At 45.1% G+C, this 23,279-nt stretch overlaps 1 protein-coding gene across 2 annotated transcripts in view; it reads right to left on the bottom strand.

Annotated features, from left to right (window-relative positions):
• Positions 1–21,890, bottom strand: part of UCHL3 (ubiquitin C-terminal hydrolase L3) — a 118,077-nt gene extending 96,187 nt beyond the window's left edge. Inside the window, exons 1-3 of one of the 2 annotated variants that reach the window (XM_029603029.1) lie at positions 21,693–21,890; positions 21,530–21,541; positions 6,968–7,096 (exon numbers count right to left, since the gene is read on the bottom strand). In XM_029603029.1, the coding sequence (XP_029458889.1) occupies positions 6,968–7,096; positions 21,530–21,541; positions 21,693–21,734 (183 nt within the window). In that variant the 5' untranslated portion in view covers positions 21,735–21,890. Of the gene's footprint in view, positions 1–6,967; positions 7,097–21,407; positions 21,542–21,692 lie in introns of those variants that run through there. The other variant, XM_029603030.1, reaches the window with a different exon arrangement.
• Between the last annotated feature and the right edge of the window lie 1,389 nt (positions 21,891–23,279).

The raw sequence follows: 23,279 nt of genomic DNA, 5'->3' as shown, positions 1-23,279 counted from the left end.
AAGAGATTAGGGCTGTTCAGCTGGGAGAGAGGGCTGAGGGGGGATATGATAGAGGTCTTTAAGATCATGAGAGGTCTTGAACGAGTAGATGTGACTGGGTTATTTACACTTTCGAATAATAGAAGGACTAGGGAACATTCCATGAAGTTAGCAAGTAGCACATTTAAAACTAAAATCGGAGAAAATTCTCTCACTTAATGCACATTTAAGCTCTGGAATTTGTTGCCAGAGGATGTGGTTAGTGCAGTTAGTGTAGCTGGGTTCAAAAAAGGTTTGGATAAGTTCTTGGAGGAGAAGTCCATTAACTGCTATTAACCAAATTTACTTAGGGAATAGCCACTGCTATTAATTGCATCAGTAGCATGGGATTTTCTTAGTGTTTGGGTAATTGCCAGGTTCTTGTGACCTGGTTTGGCCTCTGTTGGAAACAGGATGCTGGGCTTGATGGACCCTTAGTCTGACCAAGCATGGTAATTTCTTATGTTCTAGGCAACTAGTAAGCATTTTACAAAAAGTCCAGTTTCTATGGAATTTTGTAAGAATGCAAATATTTCCTCACTAATGGTGAGCTCTGAAGCTGAAGAGGCATTTGACTGCTGAACTGGAGTTAGTGCTAAGGAAGTTTGGCTTGAAGGCTAGTTTCCTGAGAGCCGTGCAGTTTCCATACTCGTGTCCTAAAGTGGTGGTGATGACAAAGGAGATCAAATCAGAGGAATTTTTTCTGTAACAGGATACTTGTCAAGGTTGCATGGTGCCACCAATATTTGTTTTGGCACTAGAACCATTACTAATAAGAACCCAGGAGACTAGAGATATTAGAGGCGTGTTTATGAGGGATCAAGAGTTCAAGATAGCAGCTATCATGCACGTATTAGCTCACATCAAAGATCTTTGCTCTATTTAATAAGAACATAAGAAATTGCCATGTTAGGTCAGACCAAAGATCCATCAAGCCCATCATCCTGTTTCCAACAGAAGCCAAAACCAGGCCACAAGAACCTGGCAATTACCCAAACACTAAGAAGATCCCATGCCACTGATGCAATTAATAGCAGTGGCTATTCCCTAAGTAAATTTGGTTAATAGCAGTTAATGGACTTCTCCTCCAAGAACTTATTCAAACCTTTTTTGAACCCAGCTACACTAACTGCACTAACCACATCCTCTGGCAACAAATTCCAGAGCTTAATTGTGCTATGAGTGAAAAATAATTTTCCCCGAGTAGTCTTAAATGTGCTACTTGCTAACTTTTATGGAATGCCCCCTAGTCCTATTATCCGAAAGTGTAAATAATCGCTTTACATCTACTCGTTCAAGACCTCTCATGATCTTAAAGAGCTCTATCATATCCCCCCTCAGCCGTCTCTTCTCCAAGCTGAACAGTCCTAACCTCTTCAGCCTTTCCTCACAGGGGAGCTGTTCCATCCCCTTTATCATTTTGGTTGCCCTTCTCTACCTTCTCCATCGCAACTATATCTTTTTTTGAGATGCGGCAACCAGAATTGTACACAGTATTAAAGGTGAGGTCTCACCATGGAGCAATACAGAGGCATTATGACATTTTCCGTTTTATTCACCATTCCCTTCCTAGTAATTCCCAACATTCTGTTTGCTTTTTTGACTGCTGCAGCACACTGAACCGATGATTTCAATATGTTATCCGCTATGACGCCTAGATCTCTTTCTTGGGTGGTAGCACCTAATATGGAACCTAACATTGTGTAATTATAGCATGGGTTATTTTTCCCTATATGAATCACCTTGCACTTATCCACATTAAATTTCATCTGCCATTTGGATGCCCAATTTTCCAGTCTCACAAGGTCTTCCTGCAATTTATCACAATCTGCTTGTGATTTAACTACTCTGAACAATTTTGTATCATCTGCAAATTTGATTACCTCACTCGACATATTTCTTTCCAGATCATTAATAAATATATTGAAAAGTAAGTGTTCCAATACAGATCCCTGAGGCACTCCACTGCCTACTCCCTTCCACTGAGAAAACTGTCCATTTAATCCTACTCTGTTTCCTGTCTTTTAGCCAGTTTGTAATCCACGAAAGGACATCGCCACCTATACCATGACTTTTTACTTTTCCTAGAAGCCTCTCATGAGGAACTTTGTCAAATGCCTTCTGAAAATCCAAGTACACTACATCTACCAGTTCACTTTTATCCACATGTTTATTAACTCCTTCAAAAAAGTGAAGCAGATTTGTGAGGCAAGACTTGCCTTGGGTAAAGCCATGCTGACTTTGTTCCATTAAACAATGTCTTTCTATATGTTCTGTGATTTTGATGCTTAGAACACTTTCCACTATTTTTCTTGGCACTAAAGTCAGGCAAACCGGTCTGTAGTTTCCCAGATCGCCCCTGGAGCCCTTTTTAAATATTTGGGATACATTAGCTATCCTCCAGTCTTCAGGTACAATGGATGATTTTAATGATAGGTTACAAATATTTACTAACAGGTCTGAAATTTCATTTTTGAGTTCCTTCAGAACCCTAAGCTGTATACCATCCGGTCCAGGTGATAAACTACTCTTCAGTTTATCAATCAGGCCTACCACATCTTCTAGGTTCACAGTGATTTGGTTCAGTCCATCTGAATCATTACCCATGTAAACCTTCTCCGGAACAGGTATCTCCCCAACATACTCTTTCGTAAACACCGAAGCAAAGAAAAAAAGATATAGTTGCGATGGAGAAGGTACAGAGAAGGGCAACCAAAATGATAAAGGGGATGGAACAGCTCCCCTATGAGGAAAGGCTGAAGAGGTGAGGGCTGTTCAGTTTGGAGAAGACACAGTTGAGGGGGGATATGATAGAGGTCTTTAAGATCATGAGAGGTCTTGAACGAGTAGATGTGAATCGGTTATTTACACTTTCGAATAATAGAAGGACTAGGGGGCATTCCATGAAGTTAGCAAGTAGCATATTTAAGACTAATCAGAGAAAATTCTTTTTCACTCAACGCACAATAAAGCTCTGGAATTTGTTGCCAGAAGATGTGGTTAGTGCAGTTAGTGTAGCTGGGTTCCAAAAAGGTTTGGATAAGTTCTTGGAGGAGAAGTCCATTAACGGCTATTAATCAATTTTACTTAGGGAACAGCCACTGCTATTAATTGCATCAGTAGCATGGGATCTTCTTAGTGTTTGGGTAACTGCCAGGTTCTTGTGGCCTGGTTTTGGCCTCTGTTTGAAACAGGATGCTGGGCTTTATGGGCCCTTGGTCTGACCCAGCATGGCAATTTCTTATGTTCTTATTTAATCTTTCCGCGATGACCTTATCTTCTCTAAATGCCCCTTTAACCCCTCAATCATCTAACGGTCCAATTGACTCCCTCACAGGCTTTCTGCTTCAGATATATTTTTTAAAGTTTTTACTGTGAGTTTTTGCCTCTACGGCACCTCAGCAGCACTAACTTCAAGAAATGAAACGGCAATAGTTTACCCATGAAAAGGCAGCAGTTCACCACCAGTGCAATATGAAGAAAATACAAATAAGGCTGATACAGACCTCTAGTAAAGTACCTCTCTCAGTCACATACACACATAACAGACAGACCTGTCTTCATCAAATATAGAATAGAAGACCACAAATTACAAATGTGGAAACAAAATCTGGAAACTCCAAGACCACCTTCTGCATGCAGTGCAAAACTGGAGACTAGAAACAAAAATATATTTCCTCCTACACTAAGCAAACTTCAAAAAGAGAAGAAATGCATATTCTCAAAACTGACATAGTATTGCCCTTGTACCCAGTCACTCCCCTCCATGCCCCCATCACCCCTCAAACACCCCTTCACATTCCCATATCCCTGTCCAACATTCCTGACACCCCCCACTCCACAGGCTCTTCCTCATGCTCCCTCTCTCCCCTGCTCAACTCCTTCTGCCCTTCTCTGTCCCCTTCCCAGAATACCTCTGACCACCTCTTTCCTACCCCTTCCTGCTCAGTATCCCTCACTCTCCACACCCCTTTCCCCAATCCAGCTGCCCCCACACCTCCACTTCCATCTCTCTTCCCTGCCAGCAGCCCCCAACCCCCTCCCTACCCAGCAACCCCAACAGCCCAGCAGACTCCTGACATCCTATTTTCCCATGCCTTCCTGCGCAGTACATTTCCCCCTCCCCTCCTGGCTCCCAGCCAGCAGAAAATACTTCAGTCCAATCCAGAATCTCCCTCCCTCTTCATGAGCAGAAGATGAGGGTAAGAAGCACCGAGGAGAGGAAGATGAAGAGGCAGCAGCTCTACAGAGCACACACTTTTCTCCCTTATGCTCCTGCTTTCACATCCAGACCCCATGAGGTGGAGAGCGTTAGCAGCCTCACTTCCAGCAGATGAAGATAAAGTTAGTGTCCTGCTAGGCCCATATGAACAGGGGTTTGAGATATCTCACTCTGATCTGGGTGAAGGAGGAGGGAACAACCTCCCTCTGGCCAGGAAGAGAAGGAAGCTAAAACAACTTCCTGTCATACCCAATAAAAGTGAAGTCAGCCAATTTTTGCCCAGACTAATGAGGAAAGATCAGTCTTCTGCTGGCTCCGTGACACCTCCTGGGACTTCGTGACACACTAGTGTGTCCAGACACCTGTTGAAAACCACTGTCCTAGGGCAAGGGGTGATGTGATTAATCAGTCTTGAAATGGAACCTGTCATTCTAAAGATTTGAGAGAGAAGTATCACTTAGAGGCTTGCTTAATCAAATAAGATTATGAACTGGAAAGGTAGGTGGGAACGGTGAGGGGAGGCAGTTTATGTTTTAGTCTAAGCCAGTATTTCCCAACCTTTTCAAGCTTAAGCTACACCTCCTTTAATGAAAATAGTGTGACACACCAAATTCCACAGAGCTGGCAACACGGACATGGAGAAGACTATGTCCAAAAGAAGAGCTAGAGAAGCATCGAAAGCACTACCTGGCCCTTCCAAATCAAAAGAAGAGGGGGCTGAAGAGATACAAGAACCATTTCCCTCTATATACAGGTGCAGGAAAATGGAGATGTCAGTGTGGAGTGGCTGCCAGAGCTCCTCCACTGCTTCTAACCCAACAGTCTGAGTAAGCCACACCCAGTACTCAGTGCATGCGCTCTCATCTCACTCAGCCAGTGGATGAGACAGAGGCTTAAAGGAAGAAGCTCAAGAAGAAGATGGAGGCGGCATTGTGTGTAATGTATATCCTGCACTAAGCGGGGCCTGGCTATCCATGTCTTGCATGCTGCCCCTTAATTACCACACTCCACTATAGCTAGGAAGAGGAGGCACGCATGATAAACATGTAGGAGCTCCTTGCTGAGCACATGGAAAGAGCCTCCGCTGTTGTCTCTTGTTGCTGCGAGGTGTTAAGAGCAGAGCTCAAATGCAGGCCTAGATCTGAGCATTAGGAAGGGGTGACTTCTCCACGGCGCACCCACCCAAGTGTTAAGGGTAGGTCTAAGCGCTGGGGTGAAAAGTGAAAATAATGAAAGTGTTTATATTAACAGTAATTATGGATAATAATTAGCTTGGTATGCATAAGAAACAAGATATACATTTGATTTCCTTTGGTCTGACTATTTAATATAAAGAGTTTAAGTGTACAGTTGAACAGGGGTCTAAGGGAGAACACTTAAAAATGTCGTCAAGGGTTTGTTATGTGTCCTCAATTATGATTTCTTTTCTAAACCGCATCTAGTAAGGAGAGAGTGAGGGTGACCAAGCTGGAGCAGAAAACCACACTGATTCCAGACTTTTCAAATGCATTTTTACTTCATTCGCTTTAACAGTACTTAAACAATAAGAATGACTGCCTTCCTTTGCTGTACACTTTCCACTCCCTTGGGTTTGTTCAGAATAGATTTGCAGGCGCTGCCTCTCCTGGAGATGCAGAGGCCTCCTAAACCGAGCTGTTCCCGCCCTCCAGACTCTCCCCACTTCACAGGGTCCTGCCCACAGAGCTCTCTCCCTTTGTGGGATTTAAGGTGGACCAGGCATCTAGCCTGGTCCTACATACACAAAGGGGAAAAACAGGGTCCCTCTGTCACACAGTGAACCAATTAGGACTGAGCCTTTGCCCCACATGAAGTACTCTCTCTAAATAATATAGACCGGGGGAGTATGCCTTTTCTATTGTCCTCCTAGTCATTCAGAAAACAAACTGAAGATTATACGCTTGCTTAAATAAATGTATTTGTTTGAAGGGCCATTTCTTTGGAAGAGCTTGCTCTGTGATCTGAGAGAAGCTCCGCCTAAGGGTCACCGGATGGCGTCCCAGACAGCATGGCTAATTCATCCTATCTACAGAAAACTCCGTTTACAATAAGCAGATGGCGTCAACTAAATAAGCCCGGGCTTCCCCATCCACCTTCTCACCACCATGTGACAGAAAGCACATTAAATAGGGGCTCCGGACCCAGGGAATAGCTCAAATATGAATTCAAATGGCATTTCTGATTATTTCAGCACTCAGATGATTGCTTTTTTCATTTTATCTAAGTTTAGGCAGAGTGCTTGTGTTGAAACACAAAACAAGAACTGGGCTAATAAAGGCATGGGAAAGCAGCTTTGATGACTAAAAAAAAAAACAACAAACAAAAGAAACAAAAATAAATAAATAAAGACACCCACCCCCAAACATGAGAACTTGAGCCTTTTTTTTTTTTTTTTTTTTTAAATTTGAGGAGCAGCAGGCTGAGAACACAGGAAACCAGGGTTCAAATCCAGCTGACACTTCTTGTGACCTTGGGCAAGTTGCTTCACTCTCCACTGCTTCAGGAACAAATTTAGGGCCTGCTTTTCTACTGTCTCTCCCCCATTCCCTTAGATTGTAGGCTCTCTGGGAACAGGGAAATGCCTCATTACCTGAATGTAGCTTGCCTTCAGCTGCCAGTGAAAAGGCACAAGCTAAATCCAAATAAATAAAATATAAATTATTCAAGTGTTATGCTCTGTTCTTTTGGCCTCGCCGAGAGACGCATTACCTTTTCTGTGACGGGGAAGAGCAGCAGCACGGCACAGACCGGTCGCGGCACCAGGCCGAGGAGTTCAGCATCCATCCCATACACATCGACAAACTGCCAGCTCGGACACATGCCCAGGTGCCGAAGGAACTGGAAGAAAAAGGGAGAAGAGGCAGACATCAAGGGCAGGAACAGTCACCAAGTGCGCATCCCCCCAGGCCAAAAGTTCTTAAATCAAACGGGAACCAGAGGAGGGGCTTGAAATCGTTATGCAAGACTGAAACAAAGAGGAAAATTGGTTCTTACCTGCTAATTTTTGTTCCTGTAGTAGCACAATTAGTCCAGACTCCTGGGTTTTGCCTCCCTAAAAGTTTTGCTGACACTGTACATAACCCAGTGTGCCACCTGCAGTCCTTCCGTTTTGACCTGTACCCAAACCAAGATGACAGCAACAACCATAAATTTTTAAGCAAGCTTCTAAGCAAACTCGCTCCCCTCCAATGAGCTGGAAGAAGGTGAAGTTGCCCAAAAAGACAATGGAAAACTCATTTCCCAAATTTAACATGACAGCAGCATTGAAAACCTCCAACAACTCTGCACTATATACAAAGCAACAGTACGAGCGGCAGACTCTCCCCCACCCCCCAGTAAATGGGCGGATCTCTGGACTGACCTGTGGTACTACAGGAACAAAAATTAGCAGGTAAGAACCAACTTTCCTTTCCCTGTATGTACCCAAACCAGTCCAGACTCCTGGGACGTACCTAAGCTCCCCTTAATTTGGTAGGACATGAAGAGTTCCACTTGTAGAACACTCACTGAAGCCAGAACCCCAACATCCAAGAGATAATGCCTAGCAAAAGTGGGCATGGGCTTCCCACTAGTCACCCAGCAAATTTCATGCGGAGATTGACTCAGTGCAGGAAGTCATCTGAGAATGCGTCAAGTGTGCCCCTAAACCTCCCAGTAGCGGGCACCCTTTAGAAATGTAAGTCAACTCGATCGCATCCTTCAGCCACTGCACAGTTGTACCATTAGACGACTTATTTCCCTTCTCTGTACCACTCCACAGAACAATCTATAGAAATCATAAGTGACCTTTAGATACCTTAATAATGCATGCCTCCAATCTAAGAGCCTAAGTTCCACCACATGAGGTGTTGAGGAATACAAATCCATAAAAGCTGGAAGCTCTACTGTCTAAGATGGAACACTAAGACTACATCAGGCAGAAAAGAAGGCACCATGCATAAAGATACCTCCAAAATCAGACATCTATAGGAAGGGATCTCAACACAAAAGCACCTGGAACTCCGAAATTCTCCTGGCTGAACAAATAGAAACCAAGAAAACCACTTTAAGAATGAAGTATTTAACCGTAGTTCTATTTAGTAGTTCAAACAGAGTCTCGCATAATCTTCTAAGGACTAGATTCAGATTCCAAAATGGACAAATGTTCCACACCTGAGGACACGAGTTATTAGCTCCCTGAAGAAACACAGAACATCCGGATGTAAAGACAGAGGATACCCTTGCACCTTACCCCAGAGACAACCCAATGTCACTACCTGAACATTCAGGGAGTTAAAGGCTAGTCCCTTGATCAGAACGTCTCTGTTGAAAAGCCAAATGTGACACTGTAGCCCGAACAGACTGAGGCTGCACTCCGTCAACAGCAGACCAGGACTCAAAGATCCTCCTAATTCGCACATTTTATTTATTTATTTATTTCAAGATTCTTATATACCGCGGTACGTATAAAGATACATCACCTCGGTTTACAGACAACATTAATTTTAGCAACAGGCTTTACATAAAACAGTTTATACAAAATTAAACAGCATGAATATATTAATAACAGATTTTACAATTAACCGTTTTAAAGAATATGTAAACATATATGTCAAAAATGTAGAAGGTGGAAATAATCACTTTGGAAAATTATTTATTTATTTATTATTTAACGCTTTTCTATACCGACCTTCATAGTTAAAAACCATATCGGATCGGTTTACTTCGAACAGGGTAATAACTGGATTGACAACTAGAATAAATAAGCAAATGAAATAGAAGAGACCAAAAATTACATTCATACAAGGGATAAGAACTTGGAAGCTTAATCAGCTGGAAAGAGAGGTTAAAGCAACGGTAAGAATATAATATAATACAGTAGAGAGAAAAAACAGATTAAATCATCATGTGCTTTGAAGTATCAGAGTCCGTCGTTCAGTCAGCAGGTAGGTCCATCGTTCAGGTAGAGAATAAGGACAGACTAATGTGTATCCGGGGGGGGGGGGGGGGGGGGGGATCTGAGAAGGCTTGGCGGAAAAGCCACGTCTTGAGTTTTTTTCTAAATGTTAAGAGACATGGTTCCAGTCTGAGGTCTGATGGGATGTTAATTCCAGATTGATGGGCCTGCTGTAGAAAAAGCTCGGTCTTTGGTCGAAATGAGGCGTGTGGCTTTAGTTGGGGGAAATTGCAGCATCCCTTTGTGAATTTCTCTAGTTGGTCTGTTGGAGGCATGGAGTTTGAAGGGGATTTCGAGGTTGAGTTGAAGTTGGTTGTGGATGGATTTGTATATTAAGGTGATTGATTTATGCAGGATTCTGAAATTAACTGGTAACCAATGTAGGTTTCTGAGGATGGGTGATGTGTTCTCCACGGTTAGTGTTGGTCAGCAATCTCGCTGCTGCGTTCTGAATCATCTGCAGTGGCTTGGTGGTAGCTTTGGGGAGGCCTAGGAGGAGGGCGCTGCAGTAGTCAATTTTGGCAGACAGCAAGGATTGGAGAACTGTCCTGAAGTTGTGGAAAAATAGGAGTGGTTTGAGTCGTTTTAGGACCTGGAGTCTGTAGAAGCAGTCTTTGGTTGTGGTGTTGACCATTTTCTTTAGGTTTAGTCGGTTGTCGAGAATTACCCCAAGGTCCCTAACATGCATATGGGTGAGATGGGTGTTGTGGGGGGGTGGTGGGGGGACGTTATCTTGGTTTGAAGAGATGAGGAGGAGCTCTGTCTTCGAGGTATTAAGTACAAGGTTTAAGCTATGGAGAAGGCTGGTGATCGATAGTAGGCAGTTATTCCAGTGGGTGAGAGCTTTTGAGATAGATTCTGTTATAGGGATCAGAATCTGTACATCGTCAGCGTAAAGGTAGTGAATGAGGTTTAGATCAGTTAGCAGAGGGGGAGGAGGTAGATGTTGAAGAGGGTCGGAGATAAGGAGGATCCTTGTGGTACGCCAAGTGGGGACTTAGTCAAGGGTGATGTGGTCCGTGAGTGAAATGAGGAGGGTTTCCGTGTTGCGTGATTTGCGGAAGCCATATTGCGAAGAGTACAGGATGTTGTGGTCTTCTAGATATTCTGAAAGCTGAGTGTTTACCAATTTCTCCAAAATCCCCTCCATCTCAGTTGTATCCTCTCAGAAGCAAAGCCATGACACAGTTTTCCACCAGCTGGAAAACTGTTGTTCAATGTCTGAACCTCAGGGGCCCATTATGACCATGTTAATCAGATCTGGGAAACATGGTCGATGTGGCCACTCCGGAGCTACCAGGATCACGTTGCCTGGATGATTCTCTAACCGCCGTAATCCCCTGTTCACCAGAGACCACAGGAGGGAGACCAAGAAGAATTCCTCGAGTCCACGGCAGCAGCAGAGCTCAGATTCCTTTGTACCGTATTCTATTCAGCGGCTGTAAAACCGCAAGGCCTTGGTATTCTCTTTGGTCGGGTATATCCCAACTTCCATGAAAGACATATCACTGCCTCCAACAGCACCCATTCCCCGGGATCTAACTTTCTCTGACTGATAAAATCTGTCTGAACATAGCTCACTTTGGCATGTGAGACACTGCCAGCCGCTCCAAGTGCTGTTCTGCCCAGAGAATCAACTCCCAGGCCTCTGGAGCTGCTACCTGATTCTTGGTTCCACCTTAACGGTTAACGTAGGCCACAGTCGTCGCACTGTCTGATAGTATCTGTACTGGAAGGCCACGTAACCCTGGCAGACAGGCAACTAACGCGAAATGCGCCGCCCTTGTCAGGCCATGAGGCCTCCTGTTTCGGCCACTGGTCCTGCATCAACTGATCTTGACACACCACCCTCCACCAGAGAGGCTTGCATCGGTGGTGACTATTATCCAATTCAGAATCCCCAATTCCACACCACGCTCGAGATTGGTGTGAGTAAGCACCACGAAAGACTATCCCTGGCTTCCCCCTCTAATGGATGAAGATGAAACTCTTTCAATAACAGATTTCAGCAGGAGAAGAGCCCTCTGCAAAGGCCACATGTGCAAATGCCCAATGCATTCATTCCAATGTTTATGTCACAGAACCCAGACCAATAAATAGTCCCAGACCCTGGGCACCGAAAGCTCTAGTGTGCTTAACTGAGCTCCCAGGTACTCCAGAGTTGGTAAGAGGACAAAATGGCTCGTTGCTAGGTTCACCACCCATCCTAGAGACTTCAAGTGCATCGGTACTTTTTGTACTGATCGACAGAGGTAATTTGATTTCAAATAAATAATCCAGTCATCCAAATACACCAACACACCCTTCTTTTGCAATGCGGCTGCCCCCACCACCATCCCTTAGGACCACGAACCTCAGGAATCTCTGGTTCTCTGGCTTGATGGCTATGTGCAGATATGCCTCTATCAAGGCTAGAGAAGCCAAGAACTCTCCCTTGTGTAATGCCACTATGACAGACATCAGAGTTGGACCTCAGAGTTTCCAAGTGGAAGCCTTCTTTAAATCCAGTATCTCTTGAATTGGATACGGAGAAGGGGGGGGGGGGGAAGAAACAGGATGCTTAACTTAAAATTGACCTCTGGTCACACTAAGTGTGTTCAGGGGCTAATCCAACAGACTCAGGCCATGCCGAGCATGTTCAGGGTCTGAGCCAAACTCATCAAGACATCTCTGTGAAAAAAAGAAAAAAAAATTTGAGCAGAGTCCAAAGTGGCTCTCAATCATATGCAATTTCTCCCTCTTCTAGAGGTGGGAAAGTCAATTCCCTATCAGAATCCTCCGATGTCTCATGATCCACATCCCCTTGAACATTACCAGGGACAGCTTTCCTGCAGCATTTGTCCACCATGACTAACAAAAGGAAGGCCCAAGCACATAATCCCTATAATAGTAGGTTGCTTCGCCTTTGCTGGGCACCCCTGCAGAAAGGGCTAAAGGCCCTGGAAACATTTCACCCAGGAGGAGGATGGATCTATACGAGAGTCCTTAGGCTCAATCTTGCTCTCTCCAACCTCTCTTGGGGAAGCTTCTGCCCTCAGGAACAAGGGAGAACTTACCATTGCCTTGCCCTCCCACTCCATTCCCCCTCCAGAGACACCATAGGCCGAGGGGATGTCCCAACATGGGCAAAAGCTGTAGTAATGAAATCGCTTTAAGTATCTAAACAGCACCGACACAAACTGAGAGTGAGAACTAATTCTTATCTGATGGCAAGCCTCAGAGATAGCAAGGTGCTTGGACCTGTTCGTCCCTGGCACCTAGCTCTCCTGAACTTCAGCTCTAGGTGGCCTCCTGTGCGCACACCAATGCCACCTGGGCGTATATGCACACCCCTCTAGGACGCATGCAAATACGAGCTCCAGTCTAGGTCATGGCCTTATGCACACAAGAACCCATGGAAATACCTGCACAAGTCTAGGTTGCAGAAGTACAAGCTTGAATCTAGGCCGTGGCCTTACGTGCACAGTCCCAGCACATGCACCGCAGCGCAGGGAGAATTCACGCACATGCTTATGCACGTGAGAAAAACTGCTGCAGTGGCCTACCACACGGCTAAGTAAAGCATGCCTGCACCTTCAGCACGTTTAAGCCCGGATCCATTTAACATCCGGCACTGAAAATAATCAGCCTGAAGAGCTTCTCAACAGCTCAAGCCTTGACTGGCCGAGAATCCATGGAGACTGGGGCCAAGAGCCAGCATCTCGCTAAACACGCTTTGCGCATAAGCAAATTAAAACCGGCAGAAGACCTCTACACCTTCTCAAATTAAGCTCTCAGCTCAACATACACACATCAGATAGACCAATCAGAAACGCTTATAAAGGAACCTTATACGCACCACCGATCAAAACCACCCTAAGAAAACGCGCCATCTCTACAGCTGGGCCCACCATTTGGAACTCGCTACCTCCGGAGCTACGTCAAGAACCCTGTATCCAATCTTTTAAGAAACACCTCAAAACTTGGCTCTTTAGAAAAGCGTTCCCGGAGTCTCAAGAACACTCAGACACGGGTCAAAGGACATAACTGGACATCAGAGAGTCACATTCTCGTCCCCGACCACCCTCACTAGTCCACCTTATCAAGAGTCAATGCCACCTATCCCTTTCTCCCCCTCCCCTGACCTTCCCCCATCCTTAAACGCTTTTAGGTTACGCCTATCAGTTACACCACTACCATGGCACTGATGCTTTATTTAAATTTGCTTTATTTATTGCTTTATTTAAATTTGCTTTCTGTTCTTTTTCACATTCACTATGGGTTTAATCTTGAAGACTTGTTTGTTTTGTTGATTTTTGTTTTTACTTACATATAATGTTACTTATAATTTGTTTCAATGTAACACCTCAGCCGCGATTGTTCAGTTTCAATGGAAACCGATTTGATTTGATATCTTCTTTCAAGAATGTCGGTATATAAGAAATCTAAATAAATAAATAAGTGCCTCTCTGCGGGACAGGGAACTGCCGGAGTTAGTTGAGGGGATTCCCCTGCCTCGCCCGCCAACGCTGCTAGGGAATCAAACATGGCCGCCATTTCCGTGCTGACAGGGAAAGCCTCAGTGCTAGACCCAGTCATCCATGAGGCTTGTTCTACCAGTGTGGCCATGCTTGACACAGACCCCTGAATGCTTTTGCTGCATGCATATGCTGTTCCTTCCCGTGCCAGTGGCACCACCAGCACCTCAACAGCAAGCAGGTTAACAGTCCCACAGTGCAGAGCCAACACCCAGTCTCTTCCGCAGGCAGAGAAGCTGCTGAAAAACGCCCATTGCTGAGCTCCCTGAGCTGCAAAGGTAAAACCAATACTTTCCTTTGGTGCAGAGATTCAGGTTCCAGGAGCTCAGCCAGCATGGTAGATCAGAAACAAGCCAGACTTTTTTTTTCTTCTTCAAAACTTTACTAAAAACTTACAATACCTACTCCCTAGAAAGGAACACAGAGTTGCTAGCAGAAAAAAACAAAATCAGCCAAATTAAAAAAGAGGGACAGACTAAAAGAAAACAGCCACGCTGAGCCTGTAGCTGCCTCATGAAGCGGCAGATCTGCAATACCAGATTTACAACCCACAGATCGAAGGACCAAGTGTACAAAAGGGTCACCAAACCCTAGTTCGTCCACCTCAACCAGATAGGGAAGGACCCACTAGGACCCAAAAAACCCCTGGGAGGAAGGCTCAAATCAAATACTGAGGGACTGCAGGTGGCACACTGGGTTATATACAGTGAAACTTTGTCTCCATCTGCTGGCAGGGAGGCAAAAACCAGAAGTTTGGACTAGTCTGGGTAAGTACAGGGAATGAAAATTAATACATTTGGGGTGGGGAGAGACTTTTGGCCTAAAGCCCCAGGAGCCTTTACACACAGCTTTCTCGTATTTTTTCCCTTCTCATTTAGCCTGGTCATTGCAGCGACCACCCTCAGCTGGCAGGCACAGGCCTCCACAATGATACCAGCTCCAGCTGGCATGAGGGCCCTGAACTGGGCTTTGGGATTCCTGCGTGCCAGCAGCAACGCAGTCATTGAGTCAACCCAGAAAGACTTTTTTTTTTTTTTTAAACTAAATCAGTTGTCTGTGAACAAGGGGATGGGAGACCGAGATTAAAGACTGAAAACCTAACACGTGTGGTTCTTGATCTCCCCCCATCCTGCGAGTCGGGATATTCTGGGGCGAGTGACACCAGACTCAGGTGCGTCCTCCAAAAGCCATCACTGCCGTCTTCTTCTTGTGAATTGCTGCCCCATGGCATGGCAGAGCGTGCGCCAGACAGCACACAAACCTGCCACCAGGGCTTGGCACGAGCACCAAAGTCAAATAGAGTGGCTTAGTGATTAAAGCGATGGGCCAAGAAGCAGGGAAACCCAGGGCCGAAAATGCCACAGACATGCCTTGTGACCTTGGGTGAGCCACTTAGCTCCTGTTGCCTCACATACCCATTTACATTGTGACCTCTCTGGACAGGGAGTTATTCTATCTGAAGTCTAGTAACAAAGTAGGCCACCTTGAACATCACTTGGAAAAGGAAGCTTAAAAAGATAAAACAGGTCAGTACTCCCCGAGTCCCTCTCATCCTGACAAGAGACAAAGATGCCCTCAGATGTATTTGATAGCAGGAGGCTGAGCCAGAGGCAGCCGATGACCTGCCCTAACAGGCACTAGCTGAACATGTCGCCAAAGAATAATTATAAACATAAACCTTACAGAACATTTTATACTTCAGACTGTTGATGTAGAGTTGGCTTTTTTTTTTTCACCTGTTCCACAGGAACATATGCAGCCGATCAGAAAATCGAGAACCATTGGTCCAATTTTAAGCAGTTGCACATGTTGAAGAGCTCCAGTAACAAAAAAAACACAACCAGGTACAGATTCTCTCTCTCACTGGGCTTCTCCTACACCATTTAAAGCAGGACGGAGCCAGAAATCAGAGAATCCTCAGCCCACAGGCACCCAAGTCACTTACAGTCTGTGCTAATGAAAGCTGAACGGATGCTTTTCCTCCCCCCCGTTTACTTCTGTGTTTTTTTTCTCCTCCATTGCTCCCAGTCCAGTGATAATTTGGACATTCATCCCACCACCCCCACGGCTGCATTAATTGGAGAGAGTAGGGTTACCAGCTTTTACATTCCAGCCCTCTGCCCACCAACCAGGATTCCCTTACAAACTCTAGTTTAAGGTAGGACTAGCGCAGACAAACAAAACTGCGAATATGCTGTCTTTGGTTGAGGTGCAGATTCTCTTTCTATGTTTTGAAATGCGATGTTGTGATGGTGGGAACCTGCATCTTCATGTTACTCTGAACACAGCACAGCAACGTCATTGCAGGAAAGGTCAGGCTTCCGGTAATGAGAGGCCAGGCTCCTACCATCACAACATGCCACTTTAAAAAGTGGCTGGAGCCTTGCTTTAAAGCTATTGTGGCCAGCCAATAGGTATGAACAGGATGCTGCCTACTCCCTGGCCCCAGGGCTGCCTCATCAGCATTGCCAATGCAGGATTCCCTCATGAGGTGCTAATACCAGAGGGCCTGGAGGACACAGCGCCTTCCTACAGGGACATGAAGAGCAGGACCTCTGTTCACAGCTGCCTGTCCCACGTGCCGTAGACACATTCAAGTGGGAGCATGCAAAGTCTGTTCAACAGGAACATAGGGACAAGCCAAGGACCCCTGCCCGGCTGCCACATGCAGCATTTTCCACTTGTTTCTGTTAGCAAAAATGACAAACCTAGGTTCTCTCTTCCATCTTTGCTATGGATCTTTTCATATCTATATTTTAATATTTCTATTTGTAGTTTTGAAAATGTATTTCCATCTCCCCTGGGAGGATCCAGAAATTCTCTCTCTCTCTCTCTCCAGACTGCAGGTCTACCAGAGATAGAGAAATACTGAGGAAATGCAGGTGGCACATTGAGTTATGTACAGTCTCAGTGAAACTTTCTGTCTCCATCTGCTGGCAGGGAGGCAAAACCCAGGAGTCTGGACTGATCTGGGTACATACAGGGAACTATATTTTATTATTTCTATTTGTAGTTTTTGAAAATTAATTTCTATCCACTCTGATTTACTACTTAACATTTCTATAGCGCTACATGACATATGCAGCGCTGTACAAACATACAAAAAGACAGTCTCTGCTCAATAGAGCTTACAACCTAATAAGACAAACATACAGGGCAAGAGACTTGGTTAAAAGAAAAGAAAGTTAGTCAAGACTAAAAGCAGACAATCAGGCATAAGATTTAAAAGCAGTTTCAAAAAGGTGGATCTTTAGATGGGATTTAAACATGGCAAGAGAGGGAGCATGATGCACCAGTTCAGGAAGACTATTCCAAGCACGTGGTACAGACAGGTGGAAAGCACAGAATTTGGAATTGACAGTAGAGAAGGGCACAGATAGAAGTGACTTATCTGATGAACAGAGTGCATGAGGAGGGGTGTAGAGAGATAAGGGGAGAGGTAGTGAGGTGCTGCAGAGTGAAGGCATTTGTAGGTGAGAACGAGGAGCTTGAACTGTATGCAAGAGTAGACAGGGAGCCAAGGCAGTGATTTCAGAAGAGGGGTTATATGAGCGTAGTGATTTTGGTGAAAAATAAGTCACGTAGCTGAATTTAGGACAGATTCCAGTGGAGAGAGAGAGAGAGAGAGAGAGAGAGAGAGAGAGAGATGGCTTGCCAGGAGACCTGCGAGGAGCAGGTTACAATAGTCTAAGCGGGAGGAGATGAGAGAGTGGATAAAGGTTCTGGTAGTGTGTTCAGAAAGGAAAGGAAGGATTTTGGCAATGTTATAAAGACAGAGATGACATGTTTTAGCAGTATTTTGGATACGTGTATAGAATGAGAGAGAAGAGTCGAAGAGGATAAGATAGGAATGATGACCGTGTTATCCACAGAAACAAGGAAGAGGGGAGGTGAGCTTTGGGGGGAGGGGGGGAAAGAAAGATAAGAAGCTCTGTCTTGGCCATGTTGAGTTTAAGGTGGCGGAGGGACATCCAGGCAGCAATGTCAGACAAGCAAGCCGAGATCCGGGACTGGATTTCTGGTGTACATAGGTAGATCTGGGAGTCATCGGCATAAAAATGGTATTGAAAGCCTTGAGAAGAAATCAGAGCACCAAGGGAATTAGTATACAGTGAGAAGAGAAGAGGGACCAGGATGAAGTCCTGAAGCACACAAATTGATAGTGGAATGGCAGTAGAGGAGGAACCACCAGAGGAAATGCTAAAAGTGCAATGGGAGAGGTAAGAAGAGAACCAAGACAGGACAGAGTCCCAAAATTCAAGTAAGGGCAGAATATCAAGGAGTAGGTGGAGATCAACAGTGCCAAAAGCAGCAGACAGGTCAAGGAGGATAAGGATAAAATAAAGACCTTTGGCTTTAGCCATAAACAGGTCATTGGACACATGGCGAGGGCTGTTTGACACCATTTCTAAAAACCCAGCCTCCTACATTCAGCTGTGTGTTTTTCAACTACAGTAGCATTAATATATATTAAAAATAAAATGTGGTGGTGGCCCTTTAAGCTCCCCTCCCTTTTATTTTATTAGAACAAGAGCACTGGAGAGATCTCTCTCCCCTTCCGATAACTCAGTCTTAGTTAAAATTCTTCTTTTTTTGGGGAGCAGCCCAGTGGCTCAGCCTTAAGTGCTGAGTACTGCCATGTGGAGGAACCTGGGTTTGATTCTGACGTTGGGTCCTCTGCTTCCCAGGTCTCGTGGAGGATGCTGCAGAGGCAGTGCTCACAGCCTCCGTAGGGGAGGCAATCCCAGTCGCCGTGCATAGGTGGCACATGGTGGCTGGATTCAGGAGCCCCCGGTGCATGGCCCTGACACTGCAAGGACTGAGACAGGCGACTTGGACATGGAGATAAGGTAGGAGAAAAAATCCCCACACAGCTGTGAAATGAAGGCTCACGGCCCCAAATCCCAGTACTGGATCTCACTTTGCTGGAAGCCAAAAGAGGCAGCAATAGCAGGATGAAAAAAAAATAAAGAAAAATCATCTTTTTCACTGTGATTATTCCTGAAGAGACACCTGCTTCTGCCAATCTTTATCAATAACAGGTAAATTGCAGGGGGGGGGGGCACGGTTTTGCTGCTGCACTGCTGTCAGATACCTGAAAAGCAGGAAGGCATCAAACACATCTGAGGGGTAGCTGCAGGGCCTGAGACATTTAAAAATAGGCCAGCGAGGCCTTGATAACAAACAGGCACCCCTTATAATCTGTAATAATGCACAAATAAGAACTAACTTACATTGCAACCGGAAAAACCACCAGGCAGGCCCAAAATGAGGAAGCAGCAGATTCCAGGCACAAGCAAGTTGAAAGTCACAATAGTCTGGCTAGTACTTACTAGCTGCTATCACTAGAGGGCCTCCCACTCCCCCCATATCTGTCAGGGACCACTTCTGACGGCTGCCAAGGAAAGAAAGAAAGTCGCAGGCTGGCCTCACAGCAAGGGATTACCATATTTCTGGACTGCAGTAGTCACCACTTCCACTGTCTTGAAAAATTAGCATAGGCAGAAACCACTCCTTCCCCTAGTAAGGTCATCACAGCTATTCTTCTACACTTAGGTCCTCACAAAAGGTAATACTTTTCTGGTGCGTTTCCTTTCACTTTTATTCCAGACATAGGTAAACCATCACTATCCCCCACTCCCACCCTCCCTTACACAGACTGGCTAATTAATGCACACAATCCATGGTGCTAGGACCGTTCTATGAACTAACTATAGGTTCTATGACCTATTCTAGAATATACCCTAGGATGCTGCTGCTGAACCTCCTACTGTTTAGGAGTATCATCATCTGAAGAGTTGGATGCGATGAATGCAAGGTGAGCAGACTGAGGCAAGCCACACCTCTGCACAATGACAGTTTGAAATACCAAGTCATGCCTGCTATAAAACCCAGTATCTGATTATAAAGTATCTGTGAATTTTAAATTTGTAATTATTTTAAGTAGCTTCTATTTTTTTTAAGTGGAGAAATAGCTTCTTTGCAACCTGCAGAGGAAAGGCCCAAATGCTATCCCCTGCTTGAGCTGACACCTACCAGAAATACCAACATGGGTGTGTTTGCCAACCGAGCAATCTGATTGGCTAAATGCCTAGTGCTTTGTAAGTTATTTAAACTAATGAGATCCCAAGAAGCCTCAGCAATGCTAAATATATAAATACAAGCCAGCCAAAATCTGATAGAGCTATAGGACCCAACCTTTTTTTTTTTCTTTTTTTTTTGAAAGGGGCAGAAAAGCAATAGCAAAATCATGTCCCTGATTACACATGGGCATAGATTTTGCCACAGTTCTGTATGGTGGGTGATGAAAGACAACTCTCCAGGTTTCCATACTGCACCACAAGCAGAGCTGAAAATGGGAACAGCATTCCAAAAACCTTGGATGGCCATGCAAGTTTGTCCATTTAAAGAGCTATGCCTGATTTTTTCAAATATTTTTTTTGAGTAGCTCCGCTGCATCAGCAAAGCCAGCAGAAGAGTCAGCAATGATGTCAGCCTCAATCCATACTGGCTAAATCAAAGTCATTGCCAACACAAAGTAAGCCAATCTGGTCCCAATGTGACACTATTCCCAGAACTGCATGCAGAAGTTCAAAAAAATAACATACAAGTAACATTTTTAACTGACAAAAGGTGACTATTTTTACCTCCAGTGTAGTCTCAAAACTAAGCATTCTTGCATCTATTGTACAGTTAAAAATCCAAGAACCTCCCACCCCATTGCTTTCCAAATACATACCACAAATACATGAATTATTCAATTGACAGCACCCCCACAGATATCCACATCCAGTGCAAGTCCACCTGCAAGCACTACCCTACTTACTGCCGTGCTCTCAAGTGTGCCTTCAAAGCAACATTTAGAAATGTAAAAAAGTAGTAACTGTCAGTTCAGATAGCCTGTATTTTACCACTAACTTTCTTAGGGACAACAAACCCCCACATTTAAATATCATGATTTTTGGGCTCACCACCACAGACTGAGAAGCACTGCACTCTGTGCTAGGGAGGGCCAAGCTATAATCTGGGTCAGTACACTATTTAGAGAACTGATTTACTCCTAAATATAAGCCTGTGGTTGTCCACAGAAAAATATGATTTGACAGAGAATGAGGTCACAGGCAACTGTCCACTGGAGACTAGTGAAATAAAACATGCGACGGATGGGTGGGCGCCTGCTTTATAACGAGGATATCACTGGTATGATACAACACTGTCACTCCAAGGTAATGCAAGAAACTGTACAAACTTAAAATGAAGAACCCCCACGGACGCATTCAGAGCATTAAACCAGACATGGGACGGGGCGACTGCAGTGATTTGCAACGGAGGCGTACTCCGAGGTATCTCAGCACACGCATGCAAAGATCAACAACCTTCACGTGATATTTCGGTAACAATCACAGTTCTAACCTCATCAAGCTCATCTCCTCACTACCCCCTAACTTTTGAAAGACATTACCTCCGAAAAAAAAAAACAAACAAACACCACCCCACTCCTAATTGAAAACGCCCAAATCTGTTTCACACCCATGTTCAGCTCTTGGACAAGCCCGTTTACAGAAACCTGTGACAGCGCGCATAACTTAGAAGGAGAAGCTCGGGGGACTATGCGTGGTTTCGGATCTTTCACAGTAGGGTGGTTGGGACTGCTTGCATCGGATCTGTTAAGGACTAAAAGAGAGAAAGTACTCACAGCTCACTGGAGGCCTCCTGCCCTGTCCTGGGGCCCTGGTCAAATGACACTCAGCTCAAACACACACCACCTTGCACCGATTTGCCCAGAACGGGATCACCCAGGAGAATAAAACCACTCACCTGGTTCATAACCTGCAAAATAATAAAAAAAAAACCCTCAAATATATATAACAAGGTTTTTTTTTAATTTGTATATATAACAAGTTTTAAACAACGTGCTGAGGGAAGGAAGAAAACGATGGGGCTATAACCGCTGAGGAAAAGCTGCAGCACAGAGACTTACATCTGGATTTGCTTCCAGGGGCAGCCAGCGCTGGACTTGCATGGCTGGAAACTACTGCCGGCGTTGCACGACTCCTGCTGCTACCACTACTCCTCCCGCACGCTCTCCGGGAACCCTACAGTTCCTCCCACGTTTCCGCCGCACACCCCGCCCGCTTCTTCCCTCACGGGCCTGTCCAAGCGGCAGCCGAGAACGAATGGGGGAGGGGGGGGAGAGAAAGGGAAAGAGTTGGGGACTGCGGTCCAGGTTATCCCCGACATCCCTAGAATTATATGCAGGGCTCTCCACTAGAAGTGACCAGGGGCTGGGTGTAAAAGAAGAGCCCGGGCCTCCTTGTGCGCGGCCACTCCCAGGTGTCACGACACCCCTATGGCAGTGCTCAGTTGGAATATCCCAGTATCCGGGGGGGAGGAGGAGGAGGAGTTCAGAGGGCACGTCGCAATGAATGGAATGGGGAGAGTGTCAGCTTCCACTTGCAGCGTGCGTCTCTATGGCTCGCTGTTCCGCCGCGCAGCCAGCAGGGAGCGATCAAGTTCTATGTGTCGGTTCTTTGCAGTGATCCATAGACAAGATTCATCCTGCCTTTACGGTTATGGCTTAAAGTTAATATAAATGAACTGGCCTTGTCATAAAGATGGAAGAGACTGGAGTTCACAAAGCTGTGTTCTAAGGCTAACATCTATGGGGAAGTGGGCACAGATCATAGGGAATCTCTTGCCTTAGATCAGGGCTTTCCAAGCTTCTAATGTGATCTCCTTTGAGCACTTGAAAATTCATATGACAACTAAACCAAATTAGTGGAGGTGGTCCTTCACCAACAATCACTCCACTCTTACCCTCCCTGCCAGGGGTGGATTGCATGAAAATATCAGCCATGGGGAGTTTTTTCAAAACCACAAGGTATCTGTCTGACTCCTTTGTGCATTTTCCCTGCAGCATGTGTTTCAACAGTTCCCAAAAGCAAGCCAAACTGGCACTTTGTAGGTATATCATGTGACCTGGAGCCAGGCAGATTTGCAGATTTGAGCAAAAAAAAATCTCCAACATAAATGGCACATTTTTCCTAAATAACTAAGTAGTAGAACATACCCTTGATCAGAGATGAGCAAATGGAGCTGCATGACCTCTTTCATCCATGCAATCAGTTGCCATTTGCCTGCAAGTCTGGTTACATCTCTCATAATTATATCTTGGATTCCTGGTCTGGTATTAAAGTCTCTTGCCAACAATCAGCTCTTGAACCAGTTGCCAAGTAATGTGACAGCCATACTGCCGGTCAGTGTCAGACATACATCTAGTCTGTCAGACACAAAGATGCTCACACTCTTGCTCACATCACAGTGTATGGGTATGTCATAGAGAAAATGTGCGTATGGGTGTCTTTCTGTATCAGGGAGAAAGACACCCATACATGCACTCTCTCTGAAACACACATTCTGTTATTGTGCTGCTGCTCATATTTACATAGTGAGTACCCCACTCTAGTACTGCCACATGATTATCTAAAATGTTTTTGCTTGCTGCCAACCCTTGCCCAGCTTGCAGGTGCACTCATCCTCTCCCTTTCCCATTCCCACCCTCACTCCA

The sequence above is a fragment of the Rhinatrema bivittatum genome, chromosome 5, assembly GCF_901001135.1.
Source record: "Rhinatrema bivittatum chromosome 5, aRhiBiv1.1, whole genome shotgun sequence".
NCBI classification, from domain to species: domain Eukaryota; kingdom Metazoa; phylum Chordata; class Amphibia; order Gymnophiona; family Rhinatrematidae; genus Rhinatrema; species Rhinatrema bivittatum.
This window is presented reverse-complemented; position numbering and strand designations above follow the sequence as displayed.